The 27943-nt window shown below is 42.8% G+C and overlaps 1 protein-coding gene across 11 annotated transcripts in view; it reads left to right on the top strand.

Moving 5' to 3' along the window:
• clasp1a (cytoplasmic linker associated protein 1a) overlaps nucleotides 1–27943 on the top strand; it is a 113601-nt gene that overhangs the window by 69600 nt on the left and 16058 nt on the right. For 4 of the 11 annotated variants that reach the window (XM_028590592.1, XM_028590589.1, XM_028590586.1 and 1 more), the window contains exons 11-30: nucleotides 243–335; nucleotides 432–577; nucleotides 2773–2908; nucleotides 3119–3189; nucleotides 3637–3696; nucleotides 4370–4447; nucleotides 4853–5020; nucleotides 5958–6004; nucleotides 6646–6810; nucleotides 9054–9161; nucleotides 10512–10676; nucleotides 19203–19306; nucleotides 20551–20574; nucleotides 21213–21457; nucleotides 24892–24955; nucleotides 25133–25135; nucleotides 25261–25424; nucleotides 25803–25881; nucleotides 25999–26142; nucleotides 27115–27210. In XM_028590592.1, coding sequence (XP_028446393.1) covers nucleotides 243–335; nucleotides 432–577; nucleotides 2773–2908; nucleotides 3119–3189; nucleotides 3637–3696; nucleotides 4370–4447; nucleotides 4853–5020; nucleotides 5958–6004; nucleotides 6646–6810; nucleotides 9054–9161; nucleotides 10512–10676; nucleotides 19203–19306; nucleotides 20551–20574; nucleotides 21213–21457; nucleotides 24892–24955; nucleotides 25133–25135; nucleotides 25261–25424; nucleotides 25803–25881; nucleotides 25999–26142; nucleotides 27115–27210 — 2160 coding nt within the window. The remainder of the gene's footprint in view (nucleotides 1–242; nucleotides 336–431; nucleotides 578–2772; nucleotides 2909–3118; nucleotides 3190–3636; nucleotides 3697–4369; nucleotides 4448–4852; nucleotides 5021–5957; nucleotides 6005–6645; nucleotides 6811–9053; nucleotides 9162–10511; nucleotides 10677–19202; nucleotides 19307–20550; nucleotides 20575–21212; nucleotides 21458–24891; nucleotides 24956–25132; nucleotides 25136–25260; nucleotides 25425–25802; nucleotides 25882–25998; nucleotides 26143–27114; nucleotides 27211–27943) is intronic. The other 7 variants (XM_028590596.1, XM_028590594.1, XM_028590593.1 and 4 more) reach the window with 3 other exon arrangements.

Here is a 27943-nt window from a genome sequence, read left to right as displayed (position 1 = left end):
GAAGATGACATAGAGACAGGGAAGGTATTCAACAAAAGTCACAAGATGGATTGAAACCCATGATTGAAACACACAATGGGCATCATGCAAGAACCCCTCACAACCACAAACAGATTTGTTCTAATGTGGCAAAATGTATTTTGTGAGGATTTCTTTTGGCAAGACAAATTTCTACTATTCTAAAGGTGCTTGTAAAATAACTGATTCTAATGCTAATGATTGCATGATCTCTCTGTGTCCAGATCTACTCTAACAGAGAGCTAGAGGACCAGCTGACCAAGATCAGAGAAGTGCTGTCTGATGACAAACATGACTGGGAGCACCGAGTGTTAGCGGTAAGACTCCAAACCAAATGCATCCTGACACGCACACAGAGTGGAAGTGCATGAATCCAGTGACGACTTTGTCTGTTCTTTGTTGTTCCTCTCCAGCTGAAAAAGGTGCGTTCTCTGATCCTGGCCGGGGCATCAGAGTACGAGGGTTTCCCTCAGCAGCTGCGTCTCCTGGAGGCTCCCCTCAAACTGTCCGCTAAAGACCTGCGCTCACAGGTGGTCCGCGAGGCCTGCATCACACTGGGGTAAGGTCCCAGGTTCAGGAGGATGTAGTATGACCATATTTCCAAATGTTTTTGGGACATAAGGGTTAACTTCCACTTTACAGTAGCTTTAATCTGGAAAACCTGTTGTTATGTTAGAACTACTTAATAAATCAGTGATTAGCAGTACATTCATAACACAGCATATTCTCAACATGAGCGCACAGTTTGAGAAGTCAGCCTTAATCATAAAGTCAGATGACTTTTGTGATTCCCACTAACTCAACGCCTTCCAGAATTGCATTCTTGCATTGGTATGCGAAATAGTGGTAAAGATGGTAAAAAAATTTATTAAATTAAATGAGAATTTAAGAGGAAAAATAGAACCTGTCTCCTAAACAACAGTGAATGAGTGCTATGCACTTATACATGGCTTAACTGTCTTGCTTCTTTGATTTCTGAATAATAATAACACTCTTTAGCTTTGCTGTGATTGTTTTTAGCCGTACATCTATTTTTGTGTATGTGCTTTGAGAGCAACAAAAAGCCGGAGTCAAATTCCCTGCATGTGTTCACACTCACTTAGCCATTAAAGCTGATTCTGATTAATATTAATATCCTAATGTAAAGATATAGCACCTATTAAGTGAAACTTTACATTGTGGTTTTATGTCCTTTTGAACGCACTGTATTTGATACTGGCAATCATTTTCCCTAGGTAAATTATTATACAATATTTTCAGATTGTCTAATTGTCATTGTGTTAGATTGCTGAAAGTGTGAGAAACAAGAGGAGAGAGAGAGCACAGGAGAACTTCCAAGTGAGAGCATAGAGCAAATCGTCTGTCATGGAGTGTTTGTCAGCATGGATTGATTCAAAACTACAAGGGCACTGAGAGAATGCAGAACTCCGCCAAGGCCAATAGTTCAGTCTTTTATGATATGCAAATCTGCAACCACAACCACTATATATGTCTGAATATAGTTCCAAAACTATAAAACTTATGTTGTAACCACTATTAAACTTATTGCATTATGCACAATTTGAGGTTGATGCTGTGTAATGCTAACAGTATAAATATAACGTGATAATTAATCACGATCCAAACTTTGCCGCTGAGTGTCTGTCTGTGGCCTCCCGGGTCACAGCTGCAAACTTAACAGAGATGGGAAAATACACAGAGCTACCTCCAAAGCTGTAGCACCACCTAGTGGAAAGGTCCCGCCACGCCACTGGTTACTGATGCCTGTGACAAATCATTTGTGCATGTGCCCCCTGATTCAGATCCGCTCCAAAATGTAATGGGTTCTTTCATGGCCCCTGCTGCACCCTTTCACAAAGTTTCAAGGAAATTGGGCCAGTAGTTTTTCTATAATCTTGCTGACAGACAAACAACCAGACTGACAGCTGAGCCCAAAACATAATCTCTTTGGCAAGTGGTAAAAAACAGCACAACCCTAATACACAGGTTAATACAGTGAAAATAGTACCGCTCATATCATTTATGTCGTTCAGTTTTTATTAATGGATCATCATCAGTTGCCTCGCCAGGGTCGTCTCAATGGCTTTGATTGGCAGCGGTGATATTAACGCAAATCTCTCTTCCAGGAAAATGCTAAAATATTTTCTTTCCACATACTTAAGCTAATGAACATGAGCCCTGCTCGGGTGTGAAACGAGCAGCATGCTCGTCACCCAAAAACATCCGTCACCCAAATTTTAATACAACCCTGATGAGGTGGAACAGAGCAGAGGCGCAGGGAAAGAGCAGCAGCTTGATGAATAGATGGGAGCTACATGGATCCTATCAGCCCTTGTAATGTCAACAACGCAGTTCCAAACATTCCCCAGCTGGGTGGAGCACATATTTAACTTTTCTGAAGTTCTTACACCATTACACCATTATCTAGATATACAGTATGTATTGATTTTAGAGTGTCAAATATTTCCCTTTTTCCTTTTGTCATATTCTCAATTTCTCTTTGTTGTGGGCTTTCCAAAAAGAGACAACTGCACAACTGTTTAACAAATCTTACATATGCTTTTTACCTCTTTTTCCCCAAGTAATAGTCTTACTCTCTGAAGCCCTTAGTTAAAATGCAGAAAGTGAAACAAACCTTAAGACAATACAGCATAATTGAGAAAGAACAAAAACACATCACCACGGACGGATCATCTGATGGGATATACACTTGTTCTTTAACACCATGCCCTTTCCTCTTTCTCCCTCTGACAGACATTTATCATCAGTACTGGGCACTAAGTTTGACCATGGAGCGGAGAGCATCATGCCCACACTGCTGAACCTTGTGCCCAACAGTGCCAAAGTCATCGCCACGTCTGGAATGGCCGCCATCCGCCTCATCCTTAGGGTAAGACATCCACCGGGGAGAGTTGATGTGCTTCCTCAGGCCCCCTGCAAATGTTTTCATTCATGCACAACAGTCTAAGTCTTCCCTGTGACGATACATTGACAGTGCTGCCATATGTACCACCAGACCGCAAAAGCATCACAATGTGAGAATGAAAAGATCATTTTAACTAGAAATAGTGAAACCTTGCTTTTGGACTTTCTCTTGCAGCGCACACACTACCCACGTCTCATCCCCATCATCACCAGTAACTGCACCTCCAAATCAGTAGCAGTCCGACGGTAAGATGACCTTAATGCTGCTACTAAATGAAAATAGGGCATCTGTTCATTCCATTACAGCAGGTCAAAAGTAAAAGACAAATCAAATGTTCTTTTCCCTTTTATTTTTAGATCATTTTCAACAAGGAATAGAATTTCATTTATATCGAGCACTGATTCATTTTCCAGTAAACTGTTGGAAAAACACTACTGTATGTAATATGAATATATTTGAACTTTTTATATTCAGTTCTTGATTAGTTTCAAGAAATACGTCTATGTTTTTCATTTTCTCCTCAAATTACAGGCAGGTTATGGTTTTCTTTAAATACATTTTGTTGCATTTGCTCTTTTCTAAGTGTTTTTTATAGTGCACTAGGGTTGTAGAGCCCTTGGTAACTCTAATAAGACAGTTTTGTGTCTATGTTAAGTGTCCTATGTAATGGTGTTGCTTTGTCCCGTGTCCAGACGCTGTTATGAGTTCCTAGACCTCATGTTACAAGAGTGGCACACTAATACACTGGAAAGGTAAGTAGTATCTATTGAGTAGAAAACTAGCTGTTGTTTCTTCCACAACGACCAGAGTACTTGACAGGTGTGTATGTAGTGTGAGTCGAATGGATAAAGTGGTGTAGCGTGTTTGTGTTTGTGTGTGTGTGTGTGTGTGTGTGTGTGTGGGTGTTTGTGTGCGTGCATGCGTGCGTGTGTCTGGGCAGAGCAAAGTTAGAGAGGGTGCATTTAGTGTGTGTTTATATGTAGTGAAGGTAAATGCTTCTTCTTCCTCCTCCTCCTCTCACATGATGGCATTTGAGTTAGCTAACATTTGAGTCACTAAGAGTTGGTTGGATGCACCAATGATGAGGCCCATTAAATTGATGAGTCCTGAGAGAGCTGTCATCATCAAGACCCCCAGCGATAAGGCGGCTTTCCATCACTGTAACCATGACAACCACAGCAGAGTCTTTAAAAAGCGTGCGAAAAACCCTGTGGGTGGCCACATTGCCTTTGGACCACCAGAGGATTGAAACTGGCAGAGACAGAAAAAGAGAAAGAAGAGAGAGCTAGTCCTGGACATTTTTTTTGTTTAACATTTGAGGTCTAAGGTTACAGGAGTCGTCCGCCTATACTTCCTGGTTTTATCTTGACCAAATCTTGGGATACCTGCTTGTGTCCTCCTCACCATGTTCCCTTACTACCCCAGGCATGTGGCTGTTCTGACTGAGACCATCAAGAAAGGCATACACGATGCTGACTCTGAGGCCAGATCCATTGCTAGAAAGTAAGTGTCATTGAAGTGCTTTGCACCCCAACTAGGGGTGTCACGTTCTCCAAATCCAGGTTTTGATTTGACTTTCAATTTTAAGGACTATTCAATTCTCGGTTTAAACTTCTTCTTTTTTCTGCAGTGATGGCAATGCCACAATAAGAGCCAATAGATGGCAGAAGGGTACTTTACAACAACGTTTAGACTTTCTCATAATTAACGAAGTTCAATTGAATGCACCATTAGTTTACCAAAGTGCGCATTTGTGACACCCCTAACCCCAACAGACTTATTCTTGTCCTTATGGTGAACTGTATGTCGTTGTTTTATGGTAAACCAGGTAGTCACCGGTTTTTACCCAAGCAAAGTTTAAAAAGTATCTTCTTCTTATCTTCTGCTTTTTCTTGTCCTCACCTATAGGTGCTATTGGGGTTTCCATGGTCACTACAGCCGGGAGGCAGAGCATCTGTTCCAGGCGCTGGAGTCCACCTATCAGAAGGCCCTCCAGTCTCACCTGAAGAGCTCTGACAGCGTCGTGTCTCTGCCCCAGTCGGACCGCTCCTCCTCCTCTTCCCAGGAGAGTCTGAAGTAAGAACCAGTTTTCCTTCCTTCTGTCCTCACCCGTTATCATATTATGTTCCATCCCTATTCCCTTTGTTCCATATTTACTCTCCTGCTTCAGTTGGCCCTGAGATTATACCTCCTTCCATCCCACTCCCTGTTATATGTTCTTCTTTGTTGTATCTCCTACCTTCCACCTTTTTCTACATTATGAATTGAAAATACAAACATTGTACAGAGAATCAATGCAAGTAGTGTGAGGTCACTTTGTCCAAACAAACTGGAAGCCAGATGAAAGGCTAGGCTAAAAACTGAAATATATAAGTTACAGTTTTGCTAAATTTGACATACTTGAGAAAAGACAGAAACCCTTGGAATAAACTGCAATGTTGCATCTGAAGAGATTAACTCAGGAATGAGCCACTATTCGCAGGATTTTAGCAAAGCTTAGTTAACAAAGTCCATTGTCTCTCTTTTCTTTTCTTTTTTTGGATATGTTACTCTGTTGTCTTTTTTTTATGTTGAATTTGACATACTGGAAATCATTTTTTTTTCTGAGATTCCACCTCCTACCATCCCACTTCCTGTTTTTATTGTTCTACCTGCTACCTTCCACCTTTTTCTGTAGTCTCTTAGCTTTTGCACATCTATCTGCTTTTACTCTCTCTCTCTCTTGCCCTCATTTACCCAGTCTATAGATTCCTTATGGAGCGTATTGAATAATTACCTCATAATCAATCCATAAGGTCGCGTGCGTGTGTGTGTGTGTGAGCTAATTGAGCTCGAAATGCAGTGCTAGTACTACACATGTATGGGAACATTATTTTTTATTTAAACTCCATACATTTCACTTAAGAAATTCATATGAATTGTTCTTCGATACAACTGTCTTGTGTTGTCAGATGGGTTGGAATGTGATGTACAAAAAGTCTAAAATGTGTCTCGTTGTATCTATGTTTTTCAGCCGGCCTTTGTCTGTGAAGAGTGTCATTGGAGGGAGCATAACAAGGAGTAAGCCACTTCCTCAGTCTCTTTCTATCCCTTGGTGTAGGCTTTTCTCCAAAAGTATGTAAATATATAAAGTTAGGCAATAGTGTGTTAAGAATTGTGTTTGTATACCGTCTATAAACATTATTTGAATGGTTAACATAAAGTTGCAATTGATGCTTGTAAAAATTTGTTAATGGTTTATTTAGTGGTTTATAAAGCATCAAGTAACATTCATTTGGCTTCATTAAGTTTTTTTTATTATTGGTGATATATACATTTTGCCACATTTAACATGCCACACTGCACCGCAGATAAACATGGTGGCAGATGAGAACGATGAAAAGAAAAAAAAAAACAGCAGAGTTGCACACAGAAATATTTAATATTCCATTTGATTATCTTCTTAGTTGGATCAAAACTTGTGCTCTTCAAACAGTCTCAAACTGATCCTTGTTTCTTTTAAGTATAATGTATATTACTTTTTTGGTGGCTGGTGTGGGTAGGGAAAGTCTGAGGCCTCTATGCCATCCTTACACAAAAGACTGTCTTGCTCTCTGATGGAAGTAAAAAGTAAAAAGTGAAGAAATAGATTTAAGTGATGGATTAAGCATTTCAAATAAAAAGCCTTTGACTATATACTTCTCATTTATGTACTGCTGTAGGTAAGCTGGTGAGCACCAGGGTGCCATCGGGTTCTCTACAGCGTTCCCGTAGTGACATCGATGTAAACGCCGCCTCCAACGCCAAGTCCCGTCTGTCCACCGTTCCTGCATCCTCACCGTTCGGCTCTGCAGCTGCTCTTCCCCCAGGCTCCTACGCCTCATTAGGTAATCCATAAGTCATCTCCCTCTAACCTTCTCAAAACAGAAAAAACAAGCCTCTGTATGGCAGGCATTGACACTGTTGTCATTCAGCAAAAACTGCTTGTGCTGGATTGTAAATACTGCAAGCAGTGCGAGGTTGCTTTGTCCAAGCAAACTGAAGATGCGAGCAAGATGAAAGGCTACGTTAAAAAAAGCTGTGAATAATAAGCTACACTTTTGCTAACTTTGACTTACTTAAGAAAATTCAATACCGTCAGAATGAACACTGCAATATTGCATCTGAAGAGATTTACTCCGGAATGAGTCACTATCTATAAGTATTCTAGCAAAGCTTAGTTAACAAAGTGCTTTTTCAGAGGCCCACTCAAGCAGTTATTCTCAAAGTCTCCCATCATCATGAAGCAATAACATTTTCTCCTGTAGTCACTGGCTTTTATGGGCCTGGCTGGGGTTATTAATCACTACTGAGGTTGTCATTAGACTGTTCTGTCAGCAGGAACTGTTTAAATCCTACACTGGCACTTTTGACAAATCGATGGTTAGGCTGATTAGCCTCGTAGTGTGATGAAAACCCCAGACACATTTTAAGGATGTTTTCACATTATTTCAAGCCAATGGGAAATGTTGACATTTACTGTAATCCTTTTGGTCACAGAGAAACTTTTCCCCCCCATAACTCAATAATGGCCATTACTAATGATGATGAGGGCCCCTGCTCACCCACTCACTCCTGTTCCTGCTTCAATTGCTACTAATGTCTTCCTCTATACCTCTCATCCCACTCGCTGCTGCTCCACCTTTGTTTAATGCCCCAAAGATGGCACCCCCGGTAAAAGTGATGGTAAGACTTGGTGTGTGTGTGTGTGTGTGTGTGTGTGTGTGTGTGTGTGTGTGTGTGTGTGTGTGTGTAGCTGTGTGTGTGGCTGTGGCTGTGGCTGTGCAACTTCCACAGAAGACGTATGCGTGTGTCTTTGTCAGCTGTCACGGGCTACACGTTTACATCCTTTGTCTCTTCATCTGTGCCCTCTTTTCCTCTCTTTCTCCCCCACAAGTGGTCGCCAGTTATGTGGAACTGCATGGACTGTCTGCATGGTTTACCTCCTCTTCCTGTAACCCTAGCAACTGTATCCATCAACTCCGTTACCTACACAGCGATCAAGTCCAATGTTGCTGGTTCATAATGTAGGGTTTTGTTTAAGTTTATAAAGAAGGTTGTTTTCTTCTTTCTTTTATGGTTTCTTTTTTACTCACAGAAATTGAGGTGGCATTGTAACGGCCGGTCCATGAACTAAATGGCTGCCAAATTCGACATCCTACCCAAGGTTTTAACTGTCCTTTGCTACGTGGAGTATATCTCAGGGTTGCCATATCCGATCAAAGTATTGGACTGTTTGGCTCTAAGGTTTCATTTTACAGATCAGTTTTTTTGTCAGTCACACACAAATCAAATCAGCTCAAGTCAATTTTTAGGACCCGAACAAAAAATGTTTGGCCACTACTTTTTCAGGCGTACTTTAGCACAATGTGGTAAATCAGCTGTGTAATTGTTGTTATGGCATTCACATCTTTCCAGGCACAATTCTAGGCATATTGTGTAACAGGTTACAATAGATGCTGTAGCTGAGATGGCTTTTGCCTTTACAAAAATCCCCCAATGGACTCTGGTTACATCTCATTTTCACACCATTGGTTTGCATTTGGTTTGAAGTTGACAAATGTTTTTTACACTTCCAATACAAAATGTTTTCTACTCACTGTAAGAAGTCAAGATGTTTTTCAAGCATATCATTTAGGCTGCAGCTGCAAATAATATTCAATGTTTATCTGTCTTTCTCCAGACCTGGGTCACAAAGTTTGCCAATATTTCTTATGTTTTGGTTAGAACACTTAAAACTTTATGCTTCAAAGTCACTTAAGTGGTGCTTTGGCTCATGTCTTAGCTAGCACTAGCATAACTGCTTACAGGGCAAACCCTAGCCATCTCAATTTCAGGTTGCAGGTTAAAACAAACGCTGAGAATCATTTGCAAACTAACAGACCCAGGTTTTACTTGTTTCCCTCCTGTGTGTTTTCAGGGTTCTAGGCTCTATCCCCTCATCCAGGTCTTCTTCATTCTGTCTCCCCAGACTTTTTTCCTCTCCAGCATCTCTGTCCAGGGTTAGGGTGAACACAGTTACATAATAAGTGGTTTAAACTCCCTCTGCCTCTCTTCCCTCCCCGTTCTTGCTCCCTCCCTTGTCGTCCAGGTCGTGTTCGAACCAGGAGACAAAGCTCGGGCAGTGTGGGCGGAGCCAGTCCCTCAGTGGTGGACAGTAGGGGGCGCAGCCGAGCCAAAGTTGTCTCTCAGTCCCAGCGTATGTATATATACACCCCACACAGGCTCTCACTTGGTAAAGTCACATTGAAATCACAGAATGTCTTCAATTACACTATACACATTCTAACCCTTCAGAATTACACAGCTATGTGTGTGCGGGCTGCACACCAATCTGTCACTCTGTTTTGGTACGATCTTTGTCTGCATTTGGCTTTGAGATCATACAAGATGTTTTGCTGTTTCTTGTATATGTATGTGTGATGTTTCCCATGCGCTACAGCACCCTGAAAACACTTCCAGTCACTCACAAATCTTTTGTATTTGTGCAAGGGTGCCCACATGCATGCAAAGGATGTGTGTGTGTATGTTGGAATCTGTATGTTCTTAAGATCTGTCAGTTATCAGTACACAGCTAACATGTTCACAGCCGTCCAGAGTGCATGTTGGGTACATTTAATGAACATAACCCCTTCTGTCTCATTTTGACCGTTCTCCGCCCTGTCCTGCCTATTGCTTCCATCACCCAGGATCCAGATCAGCCAATCCCATCAATGGTAAGGCCTCAGCTTCATCCAGTCACAAGCCAGACGCCTCGTCCTTGAGCACTGTCCCCCTAGCACGCAGAGTTTTGCATGCTGTCCCATTCTTTTTTTTCCCCACATGCAGTACAGTAGCAGCATGCTCCACTCATCACATTCACATTTTTCTGATTACTTTCCCCCCACAGTTTGAGAAGCTGTTTGGAGTTGGAGATGTTTGCCGTTGGCGTCAGCCATTTTGTTGTCTTTGTAGTCTTTGTTTTCACTGTTGAAATCTTATATGTTCCCAATATGTTCCCACTGGTGCCACAGTAAATGTCTCCCCACATCACAGTTAATTAGAAAAAGGATCCACCCCTCCTCACCCTGTGTGTGTGTGTGTGTGTGTGTGTGTGTGTGTGTGTGTGTGTGTGTGTGTGTGTGTGTGTGTGTGTGTGTGTGTGTGTGTGTGTGTGTGTGTGTGTGTGTGTCTGTGTCTGTATTTGTTCATTCAGAATCAAATTTCTTGTGAAGTTCTGTTTCCCTCCAACATCTGTGTTGTATATAAAAATAGTATTCATTCACCTTTGAATATAACTAAATCCATGACATAGGTTGACACTCTACACTGAGATGATATAATGTAGAAGAATTCTTTATAATATGTTACTTTGCCTTTAATGTTACTGCACTGTCTACACCTCATTGGGTCTGTTGACACAGGTCTTGTGTTTTGAGATTTGACCGAGCATGTTATTAAAGGTTGTGCCACTCCCTTACCCTTATCCCAACCAGTGTCTCAGCCACACTGAATACTGTCTAACCACAGTACATGTTATGGTGTTTATTTGTCTTCTCTCTTGCAACAGCCGGCAGCCGCTCCAGCTCCCCAGGCAAGCTGCTTGGCCACAGCAGCTACGGCCGGATCCCTCGATCCACGGTGTCGGCCTCCACCACGCCAGCAGACAAGCGCAGCAGGATCCCCCGCAGCCAGGGCTGCAGCCGCGAGACCAGCCCCAGCCGACTGGGCCTCGGTAAGGCCAGGACTCCGGCTCACACTAGTCTTTCTTTAGTAACAAGCTACTGTAGCTCTGCAGGACTACTTTCTATGTGGTAGAAGTCTGGAAGAGTGAATTACTGTGACTTGCATTTGTAAGTCATAGTACTCTGTTACTCCATTTTTAACCATACTTCTTTCCTAAACAAGCGATTTGTGGTTCTGCGGAGGCTTACATAAGTGGCCTGAAGTTTACACTTGTGCGTTGGTGTGTGCACGTCAGGCTACGGTGTAGCATAAGTTTTAAATTATTTGACACCCCAAATGAAGAATTCGAATTGTGTAAGCAGTGCATTTAAATATTACATTGATTCCATCATACATCAGCATGAGCTTGCCTGCAAGTGTGTGGGGAAGGAAAAACAAGAAACTGATATGCAACATATTACAGTATTGCATTAGCATTGTGATTTGAAGACTTGGCAACAAGTTCACCACTGTCCATTCACATGCTCCACATTATTGACCACACAGGTGTGCTCATCTTCACTATACAGCATGTGAACACACATACTGATAATGTGACATACATTGACACAGGATCTAGTCACAAACAAGTGAAACTGAACTTCCATATCTTCTCCTCCTGATAAAGAGATACAGTCATGTTTCCATTGTGTCCTTTGAAACACAGCAGCTCACGTTCCCTGTACTCAGACGATAAACACTGCACATGAAAACACAGAGTGCTATTGTCCATCACAAAGCATTGTTGGCTTTGCACAGACAGCGCAGTTGACAAAGACGACAGTGTCTGTTCTGCTAGTTCTCTGGCGCCGCCCTGGTAGCTCACCTGGTTGTACACCCATGTACTAAGGTTCAGTCCTTACCACAGTGGGTGCACCCTTATAATAATCTGCTAGTTTTTCTTTTCATCATAATTAAACCGTGCACACTTCATGCACAGTTTTTGTCTTCTCGAATCCGACCTGCGGCCCTTTGCTGTGTGTCATCCCCCATCTCTCTCCCCTTTCGTGTCTATCCACTGTCACTGTAATAAAGGAAAAGGCCCCAAAAAAATAAATAAATAAAATAAGATCTGTTCTGATGTATGATTACTTGAGAGGGGGTTGTGGTTATGGTTGTTATAGTGGTTGACATACCATAAAAACATCTGAGCCCAATGAAAAAAAAAAACTCCAGACACAGGGTATTCCTATAGAAAATTATTTGTTGTTTGGTAGTCGTCATCATTAGGGCTAAATAAATAAATACCATATGACTATCCAGCTCTGCAGTTCCTAGCTATGGATGTACATAGATGCCAAGCAGAGTCAGACATCCTTTTCCTCGTTTGTCAGGGTGGAATGATGTCTGCTTTAATGGACTGGTTGTTTTTTGTATCTTTTTGAAGTGTCATTAAAAAAATGTAAATTAGAGGAAATGTAAAAGGTTTCTGATTTATTATTACAGATCCTTTATTTAGTTTTTCTCTGTAGTAAAAAAAAAAGTGTTTAATGTTTCCAGGTCTGTAGAGGAGGATACTGTGCATGTTCATCCTCTGTTACTACTGTTCATACTTTCTTAATATCTTAAGTTACAAACCCTATAACCCTTTTGTCATGTATCTTATCGTTGTCACAGAAGCTTGAGTTGCTCTCTGGAGTGTCCAGACTATCTAACCTTTACTAGCAGTATGCTGTTTGACCAGCTCACTCACCCAGCATTCAGCCACTGCTTCTGTCTCTGTGACTCTGTTCCTCTTTTTCTCCTCACTTTTAATTTCTTCTTCATCGTCTTCTTATCTCTCTAGTCCATTTTTGTCTCACTTTGTATTTTGGCCCCAGTAGTGATCGGTCTTTCATCCATCCATCCATCCATCCATCTTCGTCCGCTTATCCGGTGTCGGGTCGCGGGGGGAGCAGCTCCAGCAGGGGACCCCAAACTTCCCTTTCCCGAGCAACATTAACCAGCTCCGACTGGGGGATCCCGAGGCGTTCCCAGGCCAGGTTGGATATATAATCCCTCCACCTAGTCCTGGGTCTTCCCCGAGGCCTCCTCCCAGCTGGACGTGCCTGGAACACCTCCCTAGGGAGGCGCCCAGGGGGCATCCTTACCAGATGCCCGAACCACCTCAACTGGCTCCTTTTCGACGCAAAGGAGCAGCGGCGGCTCTCCGAGCTCCTCACGGATGACTGAGCTTCTCACCCTATCTCTAAGGGAGACGCCAGCCACCCTCCTGAGGAAACCCATTTCAGCCGCTTGTACCCTGGATCTCGTTCTTTCGGTCATGACCCAGCCTTCATGACCATAGGTGAGGGTAGGAACGAAAACTGACCGGTAGATCGAGAGCTTTGCCTTCTGGCTAAGCTCTCTTTTCGTCACAACGGTGCGATAGATTGAATGCAATACCGCACCCGCTGCGCCGATTCTCCGACCAATCTCCCGCTCCATTGTCCCCTCACTCGCGAACACAACCCCAAGGTACTTGAACTCCTTCACTTGGGGTAAGGACTCATTCCCTCCCTGGAGAAGGCATTCCATCGGTTTCCTGCTGAGAACCATGGCCTCAGATTTAGAGGTGCTGATCCTCATCCCAACCGCTTCACACTCGGTTGCGAACCGATCCAGTTCTGAGTGCTGAAGGTCGCAGGCCGATGATGCCATCAGGACCACATCATCTGCAAAGAGCAGCGATGAGATCCCCAGCCCACCAAACTGCAACCCCTCCCCACCCCGACTACGCCTCGATATCCTGTCCATAAATATTACAAACAGGATTGGTGACAAAGCGCAGCCCTGGCGGAGGCCAACCCTCACCTGAAACGAGTCCGACTTACTACCGAGAACCCGGACACAGCTCTCACTTTGGTCATACAGAGATTGGATGGCTCTGAGTAGAGACCCCCTCACCCCATACTCCCGCAGCACCTCCCACAGTATCTCCCGGGGGACCCGGTCATACGCCTTCTCCAAATCCACAAAACACATGTAGACCGGTTGGGCATACTCCCAGGCTCCCTCCAGGATCCTTGCGAGAGTGAAGAGCTGGTCCGTTGTTCCACGACCAGGACGGAATCCGCATTGTTCCTCCTCAACCCGAGGTTCGACTATCGGCCGAACCCTCCTTTCCAGCACCTTGGAGTAGACTTTACCAGGGAGGCTGAGAAGTGTGATACCCCTATAATTGGCACACACCCTCTGGTCCCCTTTTAAAAAGGGGAACCACCACCCCAGTCTGCCACTCCTTTGGCACCGTCCCAGACTTCCACGCAATGTTGAAAAGGCGTGTCAACCAGGACAGCCCCTCCACACCCAGAGCCTTGAGCATTTCTGGACGGATCTCATCAATCCCCGGGCTTTGCCACTGGGTAGTTGTTTGACTACATCAGTGACTTCCGCCTGGGAAATCGGCGACAATCCCCCATTATCCTCCAGCTCTGCCTCTAACATAGAGGGTATTAGTCGGATTCAGGAGTTCCTCAAAGTGCTCCTTCCACCGCCCTATTACCTCCTCAGTTGAGGTCAACAGTGTCCCATCCTTACTGTACACAGCTTGGATGGTTCCCCTTCCCCCCTCCTGAGGTGGCGAACAGTTTTCCAGAAGCACTTTGGTGCTGACCGAAAGTCCTTCTCCATGTCTTCTCCAAACTTCTCCCACACCCGCTGCTTTGCCTCTTTCACGGCAGAGGCTGCAGCCCTTCGGGCCCTTCGGTACCCTACAACTGCCTCCGAGTCCTCCGGGATAACATATCCGGAAAGACTCCTTCTTCAGTCGGACGGCTTCCCTGACCACCGGTGTCCACCACGGTGTTCGTGGGTTACCGCCCCTTGAGGCACCTAAGACCCTAAGACCACAGCTCCTCGCCGCAGCTTCAGCAATGGAAACTTTGAACATTGTCCACTCGGGTTCAATGCCCCCAGCCTCCACAGGGATGCACGAAAAGCTCCGCCGGAGGTGTGAGTTGAAAGTCTGTTGGACAGGGGCCTCCTCCAGACGTTCCCAATTTACCCGCACTACACGTTTGGGCTTACCAGGTCTGTCCAGAGTCTTCCCCCACCCTCTGACCCAACTCACCACCAGATGGTGATCGGTTGACAGCTCTGCCCCTCTCTTCACCCGAGTGTCCAAAACATACGGCCTCAGATCAGATGAAACGATTAGGAAATCGATCATTGACCTTCGGCCTAGGGTGCTCTGGTACCAGGTACACTTATGAGCATCCCTATGTTCGAACATGGTGTTTGTTATAGACAATCCATGACTAGCACAGAAGTCCAACAACAAACAACCACTCTGGTTTAGATCAGGGAGGCCGTTCCTCCCAATCACGCCCTCCAGGTGTCTCCATCATTGCCCGTGTGCGTTGAAGTCCCCCAGCAGAACAATGGAGTCCCCCACTGGAGCCCCATGCAGGACTCCAGTCAAGGTCTCAAGAAGGCCGAATACTCCGAACTCCTGTTTGGTGCATATGCACAAACAACAGTCAGAGTTTTCCCCCCACAACCCGCAGGCGTGGGGAGGCGACCCTCTCGTCCACCGGGTAAACTCCAACACAGCGGCGCTCAGCCGGGGGCTTGTGAGTATCCCCACACCCGCCCGGCGCCTCACACCCTGGGCAACTCCGGAGAAGAAAAGAGTCCAACCCCTATCCAGGAGTATGGTTCCAGAACCAAGACTGTGCGTAGAGGTAAGCCCCACCAGATCTAACCGGTAGCGCTCCACCTCCCGCACCAGTTCCGGCTCCTTCCCCCACAGAGAGGTGACGTTCCACGTCCCCAGAGCCAGCGTCTGCCGCCCAGGTCTGGTCCGTCGAGGCCCCTGACCTTCACTGCCACCCATGTGGCATCGCACACAGTCATATACAAATGTGATGGTCATGACATTTACTGAGCACATTCTTGCCCCCCAAAGAATTTAACATTATCATCTTGGACAATTCATGATCCGTCCTGTTTCATTGTCCCTCAGTCCAAATTGTCAAATTGATGTACACCATGTCTCATCCTCCACATATTGGACAAATTGCCATGAATTTCGCTTTTCATGTGTTCAAAGCAATAAAGTATTTTGATTTTGATGACCCATAGCCTTTATTTAATGCTAACCTCAGCATCACCATAAGCAAGGTTCTAAGAATAGCAGTCACCAGTTCATGTTGGGAGCCTCCTGGAGGAACAGTACAGTCTGCAGGGCTTTATACTTTCTTCTCTCATAATCTCGACCCCTCTTCTTTTCCTCATTTCTGACTCTCATGCCAATGTTCCCACATGAATGCACACTGACACTCCAACCTAACTTGTTGTCCTGACAGCCAGACTGTGTGGTAAAGCTCTTCTTCCTGCTGCTCTTCCCTACCGCACGCTAGCCCGGAGCCGCATTCCCCGTCCCAGCATGAGTCAGGGTTGCAGTCGCGACACCAGTCGCGAGAGCAGCCGCGACACCAGCCCTGCTCGGGGCTTCACTCCTCTGGGTGAGTACCGCTGAGCTAACCGCTGTCCGGACTAGCCCCCTTCCAGGCAGTGAGCCAACCGGAGAATCTTTACCAGATGCTTACTAGAGCTATCAGTCTTCCTCTATAATACCATTCGAATTTCATTTGTTATTTTTTATTTTTTTATATTCAAATAATATTTGAATATTTAATGCTCATATGAAGCCTGTTATTAATATGTACTACACTACTCAGGCTTATGCATTGTCAATGCCACTATAAGCATGTGGTTGTTGTTACACGTCCACTAGAGGGACTTCCAACATCAGCCTGGCCTTGAAGGGGATCTACGTCATGGCGCATTGCATTTCTGCCATGCCGCTCTCTGTTTACATTATTTTCCACCATGCACACAGCGACAAACACAAATCAACAGAGAACTCTGTAAGGAAACATTATCTAACAAGTGTATTGAACCGGCTCTGTTGTAAAGGCTAACGTTGCTCGGTTAGCACAGCCGAAACAATGTTAACGGCATTGATAACTAGCTAAGCCAAACGATGCTGTCACTACTATTTTAGTGATAAAAAAGTGATTAAAAGCAACCTGTTTCTTGCAGATTGTCACGTTACTGAGAATACAGCTATAAGAAGGTAATATATGAAGTGGAAGCTAACTCTGACAGCTGTAGAGCAGCTTACATTAACTTTAACTGTCTCCGTGAAGCTCCCAGCTAAGCTCCTATAACTCGCGACGCAGTTAGGAAACAGAACGAGCTTACTATTGATAACATAAGCATTTTGGCTCGGTGGATGTCGATTGTAAAGTCATGTTAAAACTGTTTCCCGTCCTTACGATTTCCAGCTCCCCAGCTCCTGTCACTCCCCATGTACTAATGTTACTTGGTACGTAACGTTAGCTCACAATGCCTTGTGTTTCTCACTCCCGTAACTTATTGTTCATCAGACATGAGAAGACGGAGATTAGCTAACGTTTGCCAACCTATTTTTGAAAACAAAATCACATTTGAATAGTAATTTCAGCATTTGAATAGTATTGATTTTTTTACTATTCGAATTATATTCAACTTTCGGAATTCGCTCCAACAGCCCTAATGCTAACACGAACCTCCCTCCTGTTGTTGGTGTTTTTTGTCATGTCATTCTACCTCTGCCTGCCTGTCTCTTCGCATGCACTAATTGTATCTTTCTGGGTTTAGGGAAGATTACTGTTCTGTTTCCAGTGTCTCTTCTGAAACCTTTTTTTTTTTTTAAAGATGGTATAAATGACAAAGCACCCTCTTGAAATGTACCTTCTTTACTTTAGACACATTTAGGTTGGGTTTCTGTGAATTATTTCTGAATGAATCTGTGTACAAATGTTTAAGTATACATGCTATCAATAAAGATTGCGGAAGACAGAGAGGAAGATGTAGATGTAACAGAAACAGCAAGCAATAATTGCAGTCAGTATTCATAGGTGAATGCACAGCACAGTAGCTGCTACTGTAGTTATTGTGCTGTTACAACCTGGGAAGTTATGTCATACCTCTGAAGCCATTGCTGGTATCATCATGAATCTATAAAGCAGTAGTGGAGAACTATGTCAATCCTCAGCATGTCAGTGCTGTTAGAATAGCATAGGTTAACTGTTTTTTGTTGTTTGTCAGTCTAAGAGATGGAGTTGATGTTGTAATTTTTTTTAACTTCAAATATAATTGAGATTGCTTCTATACATTCTGTATTTCATTCTGAACAGTGACATACTGTGTTGCCTACTCTTTATTTTTGGATTTCTTATTTGTCATGAGGAACAATGTGTAGAATGTAATGCATGTACAGGTCATGAATAATGGGCCAGCCCCTACTATACTGTACTGTGCATCCAAATGTGATTCATCGAGACCCTCTACACACTGCAGAGCTAACTCAAATCTCTGTGAAGGCCAAGTCAAGCCAAATCATAATCGGTTTTAATTGATAAAAAAAATCCTGCATGAGCAAGCAGTTTGATGATTATAAAATAAGCAGGTTCTTACCAATCCCCTTTAAGTTTAAAGTCATATATCAGAAACCACACTAATTTCTGCAAGTCAAAAGTTGATATAAATATCAAGCCAGTGTCCACTTTCATTCATTTTCAGTCTTAATTCATTTATTTCCAATATGAAAACAAACACATGACACCATCAGGCCAGTGGTACTTACTGTCAGTGCATCAGTGTGAGTCGGACACCCCGAGAGTTTGGTGTTGAACCTGTAGTGTAGTCACTAACCCCCCGGGTCTCCATGTCGCCCACCTCTCCTGTCCCCTGCAGCCTCCCGACGTCACTCCCGTTCAACCAGCGCTCTCTCCACAGCAGACCCCCACAGCCAGTCAGGTGACCTGCATGCCCAGACCTCCGACCCCCCTATCCCCCCATCCCCCCTGCCCAGTCCCTCTCGGTCCCACCCGCCAAATCCCCCATCTTAGAGGCGATACTGAGCCAGCATGTTTCTGTGGTTGTGTCAAGTGATGTTTCTGCAGGCAGCCCTCATCATTCCATTCCTTTATGTTCCCTCCCGAGTATTTTCGAGCATTTACTCAGTGTTTTGGTTCTAGAATGGAAAGGTTATTTTTGTTTAGCATGGCAATGGACCCATTATGTTTTCATCTGCTTGTCCCGTAATTACCACCGCATGTTTTTTTGATTTTAGTTGGACTTCTGTGGAATTGGGATATACAGCCTTATATGTGCTGGCTCAGCCTCTGTTGTTTTAATTTTTTTTTTTACATATATAATCTCAAATTTGTTGTTTTTCCTCTTTGTTGCATCGTTGGTGCTCTATGTCCTTCATCTCTCAGGAAAACAGCATAGCTGCAATTTATGCCTTTATGTCTTTTTACCTCTGGACTCACTTCATCCTCCATTAGTGTTTTTCATTTAACTTTCGGTGGTTAGAGACTTGAGAATATTCCCCTTTTCATTTACAGTATATTGCTTTATATTCAAATGTGTCCAAAAGAAAGTAAGCAAAGGACCCGCTGCTTTTGTCCATTCAGGTAAGTTACAGTGGCACTCTTTACTTTATTACTAAGCTTCACTCACTATCTCCATTTGCCTTTTTCTTTTCCCGTTTCCTGTCAAGACCGATATGGTTTGATTCACCAAGCAAGGATCTCAGCATCAGTTAATGCCATGAGGGTCCTTGACACTGGCACAGAGGTGGAGGCAGCCGTTGCTGATGCTCTGGTAAGCTGCTGTGGGTTTTCTTTTTCCTTCAGCAAAGACGAATGTCAAGGTGTTTATTATTGAGAGGGGAATGTTGTTAAAGCAAGCACTACGGAAGGTTTTCATGCAAATATTTTGCACAGAATTATATTTTATTTACTGATGTGTGTGTTTTTAAGAGCTGCACTGTGGCAAATTCTTATCAATTGTGTTGACATAGCAACAAAGTATTGCATTTGAACAGTTGACTGAATCACAATGGGCTATCAGGATATCTGCAGATCTGGAAAAGACTTTACAAGCATTCAATGTAGTTTAAAAAGTCTTAAATTAAATTGCCAAAAGTCTTAAATATTTCCTGCGGGCTGTCAGAACTCTACACACCTGCAAACTAAAAGTGGGATTGTTTTGACCGCGAAAGAGACTGTTAAATCCTTTTTTGTAGAGGTTCAGTCAGCACCACCAGACCTGTAGCAAACACTGTCACTACTGCTAGCTACAGTAGCCAGGAAGCTCATCATCTCATATTGGGCAAGTGTTGATTTTAGCAAATACCTAAATTAATTAATTATTTTTCAATTGGTTTATCCATCCATCCAATATCTGCTACCTCTTTGGGTCCAGGTTACATTAATTGATTAATCATGATTAAATACGTATATTACTCGGAACTACTGTTATATACAGCTGGGAAGTACTGACACAAATTTGACAAATGTCAATAAATTCATGTACTTTATAAGTAATTGAGGCCTTTTTGGTCTGATTAGGTCATTCTGACCATGAAAAAGGTATCACATTGCATTTTATAGGGTATTTTATAGGGCTTAAAAACACTGCAGAATCCTTATGAGAACACATACCTGGAGATGACTTTGTACACTGGTTATGAGGGTTTTGCCATTATGAGCGTGTAAAGCTTGCTTTAAAATAGCCTTGCAAAGCCGGACCTAGTGGAACATACGTTTCCAGAAATCTGTTTTGACACATATGCGTCAGCTGATGTTTTCCTGATTTTAAGGTTAGAAAAGAAAGCCATGCTCATGCGTTAGATTACAGTGGTTGAATATTATCAAGATTTCAACAAGTTCCTTCATTCCGACCTTTATTATATATAGTGTATCTCAATCATTCATATGCATCAGTTGAATTGTGAAATGTCTAGTATTGTCCTCTTTTGGATATTCAGAAGGACTTGTTCTTTGTTCCCTCTTTAAACCTTCCCTCTCTCATCTCTACCTCTTGGTTGTTTGTTACCATTTCAGCTATTAGGAGACTCCAGGAATAAGGTAGTTGGTCATTTTACATACTGTTCGTATATTCATGCCCATCACACACTAATCAAGTTCAGAGAACAATAATGCAGCTTGACTTATGATATGGCACTCCTCCACCCCTCCCCCTTTTTGTTTCTTTTCTGATTGAATTTTACCTTGAATGTTTATGTCCATCGCATCCCAGTGTTTATCGACAGTATGGCACCCGGCAAAGTTTTTTTTCTTCCTCTTTCATATTGTGGTTTATTGTGTTGGACCTTGTTGTTTTGGTACATTATGATTTTTTTCCCATGAGATTAAATACGCTCTGTCTGTTCATTCATTTGTAGTCAAGACCCTTTTCTTTCTTTTGGCACTGCTTGACTGGCTTTTGATGTTCATTTAAAACAAACAAAAAATGTTAGTTTCATTTTTAGGAGTTTGATACCACAACTGTGTACCGATCAAATTTACATTTAAAACTAAAACTACCATCCACAGAACAAAACATGAAATGTACAGAAAACTGCATGGCTCTCTGATGCAACTGGTGTATCAAAGATTTTTAGCCCATGGCTGAGTTCATTTGCCCAAGCACTTTTCTTGCAGAGCCTGGTTAGCATTTGGGTATCATAATGCGTGTTTTCTTCACGTTGTTATTTCCCCCACAGAGGAAGCCGTTGAGGCGGAGGTACGAATCCCCGGGGATGTACTCTGATGACGATGCCAACAGTGACGCGTCCAGTGCCTGCTCGGAGCGCTCGTATGGCTCCAGGAACGGCGGGATCCCCCACTACCTGCGGCAGACGGAGGATGTGGCCGAGGTTCTGAACCACTGCGCCAGCTCCAACTGGTCAGAGAGGAAGGAGGGCCTGCTGGGCCTGCAGAATCTCCTCAAGAGCCAAAGAATACTGAGGTGGGATTGGGCCTGTAACAGTAATTGTCTAATCAAATTTTTGTTTTACATAATTACCGTTTCTTTGTTCAACGGCAATTAATAACTAAGGTTCTAAGGTGTATAACTGTTCATGATAATTGTCAGTTTTATGTTCATTGCTGTGCATCGGAGTGTAAATGTGTGTGAATGATTATCTGATGAGCAGGTGGCACCTTGTACGGCAGTCTCGGCCACAGTGTATGAATGTGTGTGAATGGTGAATGGTTCCTGTACTATGTTAAAGCGCTTTGAGTAGTCATTGAGACTAGAAAAGCGCTATATAAGAACAGTCCATTTACATTTACATTTCATTTAAGAATTAAATTCAATGTTTTATGATGATAGAGGGGTGTAGTTTACTTCATAGGCTGTGTGTTTGTGTTACTACATTATCTGGGTCACATAACAGTGATGTAACTAAAAGACGTATTCTGGGATTCATTCAAAACTTTATTTGGTTAAAGTGCTCATATTATGCTAATTTTCAGGTTCATAATTGTATTTAGAGGTTATATCAGAATAGGTTTACATGGATTCATTTTCAAAAAACACCATATTTTTGTTGTACTGCACATTGCTGCAGCTCCTCTTTTCCCCCTGTGAGTTGAGCTCTCTGTTTTAGCTACAGAGAGAGGCATCTCACTTCTGTTCAATCTTTGTTGGGAGTCCCACATGCTCAGTAGCTAGGTAAGGACTACTAGTGTAGGATTCTCGTAGGGTACAGATTTGATCATTGGCAAATTATCAAAGATGTTTTATCAATATTAATAAAGTTATGAATATGGTTATTAATAACTTTATCAAATCGACAAACAATCAAAACCGGGCACCACCCTGCAAGTCAGGGACCAATAATCAAACTGTGGAACAGTCTCATTTCTATTAAAATCCTTCAAAAAGGAAATAAAGGAAGGGGTGAATCCAAGCATGGACCTGATCGACCAGCAATTATTACAACAAGTACACAAATAATCACAAGCAACTGCTAATTAAGTATAATAAGATTTATTAACGTCACAATTATCAGTAGCTAATCAATAATCCTTCGATAATAAACTTATATATCTTTAACAATATCACAACCAAACAAAGCAAAAACAAAGCAGCATGGACACGTCTGTGTGTGTGTGAGTGTGTGAGAGAGAGTGAGTGAAAAAGGAGGGGCGGTGTCAAAATGTAGTTCTAACACAAAAACAACTCCAAAAATGGCTACTCCTGTGAGCTGCACAAAACTATTTAGCCTCAAGAGGGCGGTAGTGGTGCGGGGTGCACGGAGAAGGGCCGAAGAAGCCGGGGGGGTTGCTAGACAACGCGCACGCTTAGCCGGTATGGTAGCTAGTTCCTGTGTTAGCTCTGTACGAACGTAAACCACTCCAGTGACAACGCTAAACTACAGCGTTAGCTCGGGAGCTACGCGGCTAGCCTGTGTCGTGTGTGTGTGTGTGTGTGTTAGTAAAAGAAGAAAGAGAAGAAGAGTAAAGAAAAGAGGCACTCTGATCTTAGTTATCGATAATGACCCGCCCCCCTCAGCTACTCCGGTCTGGACCACACGTGTAGTTAGGACAGACTGAGACTTTTGACTTACTGAGGGAAACTTTGGTCATTATAACCACTCCAGTGGCTAACAGCTGATTTTGCAATTCCATCGCAGACAGTAATTAAAACTCTGTGAAAGGAGTTATTAAGCAGGTAGCGCTTATGGTTTTAACCAGCTACTTAACACAACATCAACAGTACCATGATCTATTGATACATTCACAGAACAGATTAATAATCACATATGGACCAGTACATGATTAAATCAGATCACCTTAATGGCAACAAGTGGTAGCAAACCCTTTGCTCATTAATAAACACACTACTTATCTCTGCCCAGACGTAAGCCTCCTTACGGTGTGTTCAGTCCGTTTGTTTCTGTCCAGAGATTTCCACAGAAATGAAACAGACAAATCCCCTGGCGCTCGTCAGCAGCCACGGAGAAACTTCCTCCAAAAAGGCAGGAAGGGGAAAGTTTAGTCGACTTTGAGAAGAAAACATTGTTTGTCCTTCTCCTGCAGATATGAAAACACTGGTGCGTTTTCAAGGATCCACCGAAATAAAATCCACTTTCTCCAGAAAATGGAAGTTCAGCACAAGCGCTTGTGCGCTCCCCTCAGCAACGGAGTTGCAATGGAAGACGAGGATTTTCCTAGGATCAGGCTTTTTATAGGTTAAGACCCCCTGCTGTGTTTATGGTCCCGCTGAACGAATAGGAAGACTCGAAACTCTTGAAAGGGTGAAGACTACAATCTTGTAGTTCTTTGACTTCCTGCCAGTTGTGAGGCGTTTCCCTTCTGGCTGGCTCTTTCGCAGAGGTGTGAATTACCCCGGGCTTTGGGGTTTACATGCAGGCCAAGATTCCTTTGTCTCTGAGCACATGTGTGTCCTGTATCCAGAGGTCAGTTTAATCTGAGGCCTTTTGGTTAAAATCAGGTTTAACCAGACTCTTGGTCCCCAACACTAGCCAATCAGAAGCAGAGTATGAGGGCGTGCCATGCTAGCAGCTAGGCGAGCATTATAACGTGTGTTACAAAGTGACCATGTTTGTCTCTGAAGTAAAGGCTGGACTACAATAGAGCTTTTTGGAGCAGTTTGTGAACAGTGTTTTCTGTTGGAGATGGTAAGTCCCTTTGGGGTGGACTTTGGGCTTTTTCCCTTTGTAAACCTATAACATGCTCAAAAAAGCAAAGGGAAAAAACCAAAAGCATAATATGGGCACTTTAAAAAAGAACTACATGAATAAATATTTTCAAATTTGACTGAAAGAGACAATTATATTGTTAATCGCAATTTATTCTGAGACAATTAATTGTACAGCAATATTTGCAATTGTTACAGCTAGGTGGGATTGGGCTCATGTATGTTTGCTAAGGTGGCGAACACTGGCATAGTGGAAATGTGAGCGTTTTGTTCTGTGTGACCAAAGGCTGTAACTGTGTGTCTTAGAGATGATAATGGTTAATAGCTCTAAATGGTACAATAAGAGCGAGCATGCAGCAATCAGATGGCAAACATAATCCAGATTTTTGCCTGTGTCTAGTTACTCTTTACAGGATTCACATGCTTGATTCTCTCCTTTCATCCCATGTTTAATGATGGAACAAGTCTTGAAATAGAGCTTCAAGGATTAAGTGATTAATTGATTAGTTGTCGACTGTAAAATTCATCGGCAACTATTTTGATAATCGGTTTGCGTTATTTGAGATTTTTTTTAAATCAGATAAAGACATACCTGTTAAGACAGGTGTTCAATATTGTGTAATACTGAGTGTGTATTGTGTTTCATGTTGTCTCACCCCTGTAAAACACTTTGTGACTTATGTCTGTATAAATACATTTTAACTAACTTACTTACCTACTTTTGTTCACTGCAGCCGAGTGGAGCTGAAGAGACTTTGTGAGATCTTCACAAGGATGTTTGCAGATCCACACAGCAAGGTAAAGAAGATGACTTGTACTAACTGAAGCACTACAACTAATTATGACTTTAGTGTAAAGGCATGGCATCCTAAATACAGTCAGCAATACATTATGATGATGATGACCTGTGATTGACTTGAAACTAACGGAGTGTCTCTTGTTGCATGGTCTGCCTTGCTGTGGAATTAACAACAGAGGGTAAGTGTGTTTTTTATCCATAGTTCTACAGGCATGAACCTAAATCTGTCTGAACATGAGCACTTTAATCTGATTTAAGTCAAATTAAGCAGTGTTGTGTAATACATATTTGAACTGTGCCTCAGGTGTTCAGCATGTTCCTGGAGACTCTTGTGGACTTCGTCACAGTACACAGGGAGGACCTGCAGGACTGGCTCTTTGTCCTGCTCACTCAGCTGCTGAAGAAGATGGGGGCCGACCTGCTGGGCTCGGTCCAAGCCAAAGTCCAGAAGGCCCTGGATATCACAAGGTGTGTAGTCTATATCGACGACATTCCACTTCCGGGATTGTTCAGGTGCCTGCGGAAATTTCAACCAGATGTCCCTCTTTTTAGGTCTGATGTCCCACACCTTCCGGTCTCTTTTGAACATACACATGTTCCACCAAAACAAGTTCCTTCCCGAGGCTTAGCACCGCACAGGACGATTGTGATTGGTTTAAAATAATACCAATAAACCAGATCACGTTTTTCTCCCATCTCGGAATGCTGTGTGGACTAGCCAAACCTTCCTCCACAGCGCTGTGGAATGTAGAATCTTATAAACTAAAGCTTGTTGAACAATGTTGCAGTGTAGGATACACACTACATGTGGAAAAAGTTAACTTGTAATTTCTGTCTCTTTCTTAGGGAGTCCTTCCCATTTGACCAACAGTTCAACATTCTGATGAGGTTCATCGTCGATCAGACTCAGACACCTAATCTGAAGGTAAAGTGAAATCAGAAAGACTGATTCTATTCATAGGCAAGATTATATTGATTGCTAAGTGGGATTGATGCAACTTTTTGTATTGTAAGACACGGGACTGAGTGTTTGTCTCTTTAGGTTAAGGTGGCCATTTTGAAGTACATAGAGTCCCTGGCTCGGCAGATGGACCCGACAGACTTTGTCAACTCCAGCGAGACGCGCCTGGCTGTATCTCGCATCATCACCTGGACCACTGAACCCAAAAGTTCTGATGTCAGGAAGGTAGTCCATGATTGGGTTGTCCTGTTATTCAGCACTCACAAGGACAATCTCTAGAGAATATTAATGTATTTTAGTTTTAGGTTCAAACAAGGTGTGATACAAGACATAATGGTTGCTTTAGTCCTTATGGTGCAATGTCACAGTTCTAAACCACCCATGGCCTATAATGAAAAATAAAAAGAGGACACATTAGATCTCACATCAGAGAAATCTTTTCTTTTCTTTTTTAGTGTTTTTCTTTTTTTTGCCTTAACACCAATTAGTATGGACATGTAATCTACATAGGAAGTTATGCCATACTAAATTGTTACAATAACATTACAAGTGGATGAGCAAGCTTATAGCAAAACTAATTGCTTGGAGACTTGTTTAGTATGAAGTTACACAATGTAGTGTGAAATGAGATGTGAATTGTTAATTGATTTTCAAATATTTAATTACAGAGCATATCCATCACTCCTTTAAGATCATTTTTTGTCTGACAAATAATCAGAGGATACACTCAACAGACAGTGGCATGTTATCTATATCGCCACACTTTTTCGTCATTTGAATTCTTCAGCATGTTGTTTAGTTTAGTGACAGTTGTAAACTGATAATAGTACTCTCCTTGTGGATGGCCTTGGGTCGATGGCCCATTATCTTCCCATGTGTCATATGTTCTCTCTTTTGTTTGGTTTTCCACTGCTGTTCTTCCAAATGAAACCCTCACCTAGCTTTTAAATCAGTGCCTGAGCTCCAGGTACGCGGAATATAAATCTACGAGGATAGAAGAGTTGTGTCTGCTGCTGAAAGCAATCCTCCCTTTGATTTGTTTGAGTACAGATATCCATTATCTGGGAAGATTGATCCACCCTGTTAGGTTTGTGCTAGGTTATTATGAAAGATTGGTTTAGTATTGCATCCGTATGTGAGGGTAGAGGACCTGTGTTCATGCTGTAATGCCCGTTCTGCCTTGCCACTGTGCCCCAGACCCTTCATAACTGGGTGAGCGAGGAGCTAGCTGGCTGGTCCAGTACTGCAGCCTTACTGTCCGCTGAGGGCAACCAGGAAGAAAGGTGTAAGCAGGTAGAGCCCACTCCAACAGCCAATCACAACACGACACGATAAGCACGCCATGCCCCGCCTGCCCGGTGCCTAACCAACACCTTCAAGACAGTGAAAAGTCGAGTGTGGCATCTCTCACTCATCTCTATCGTTTATGCTCTAGCTGTTCTGCTGTTAACAAGCTAAAAATCACTCTGTGCCTTGCAAATTGATCGCTCACCAAATAGATTCAGCTTGTTGTGCAACTACAAAAAACTTAGGTTTAACCTTGCTGTTTTTCAGAATGATAGGAAATGCTTGTTGCTTTGTATGAATTGACTTTTAAGCCAACATTATTGCTCAACCTTGATAAGAATGCTGTTTTTGTTACTACTGTGTGCCTAACACATTTTGTTTGTCTCACTCACCTTAACAACCTCTCATCCACCTACATACCTGCATGTTGTTAACATTTATATTGTTGTACAAGAGGGATGCCAAATATTAGTATATATAGTATTAGGGCTGTGCTACTGTATCGATACAGCAGCAAAAGAAAAAGAAACATCACCAATGGTGCAGTGGACTATAAAGCTAATAGGTGGCAGCAAAGGCCAATCCACATCACACATCAAAACAAAAAAGAAAATTTTATTTGCATTTATTAATACCTCTGGGTTTAGAAACAGGATATTTCACTTTTAAGATCTCTGTGGGCCTGAATCTTAAGTGTTTAAAGTTGTGCGATCGCTGTGAAAAAAATGAACAGCTGTGA

The sequence above is a fragment of the Perca flavescens genome, chromosome 11 (assembly GCF_004354835.1).
Source record: "Perca flavescens isolate YP-PL-M2 chromosome 11, PFLA_1.0, whole genome shotgun sequence".
Taxonomy (NCBI): Eukaryota; Metazoa; Chordata; class Actinopteri; order Perciformes; family Percidae; genus Perca; species Perca flavescens.
Note: the sequence above shows the minus strand (reverse complement) of the source record. Positions and strands in the feature narration are given on the sequence as shown.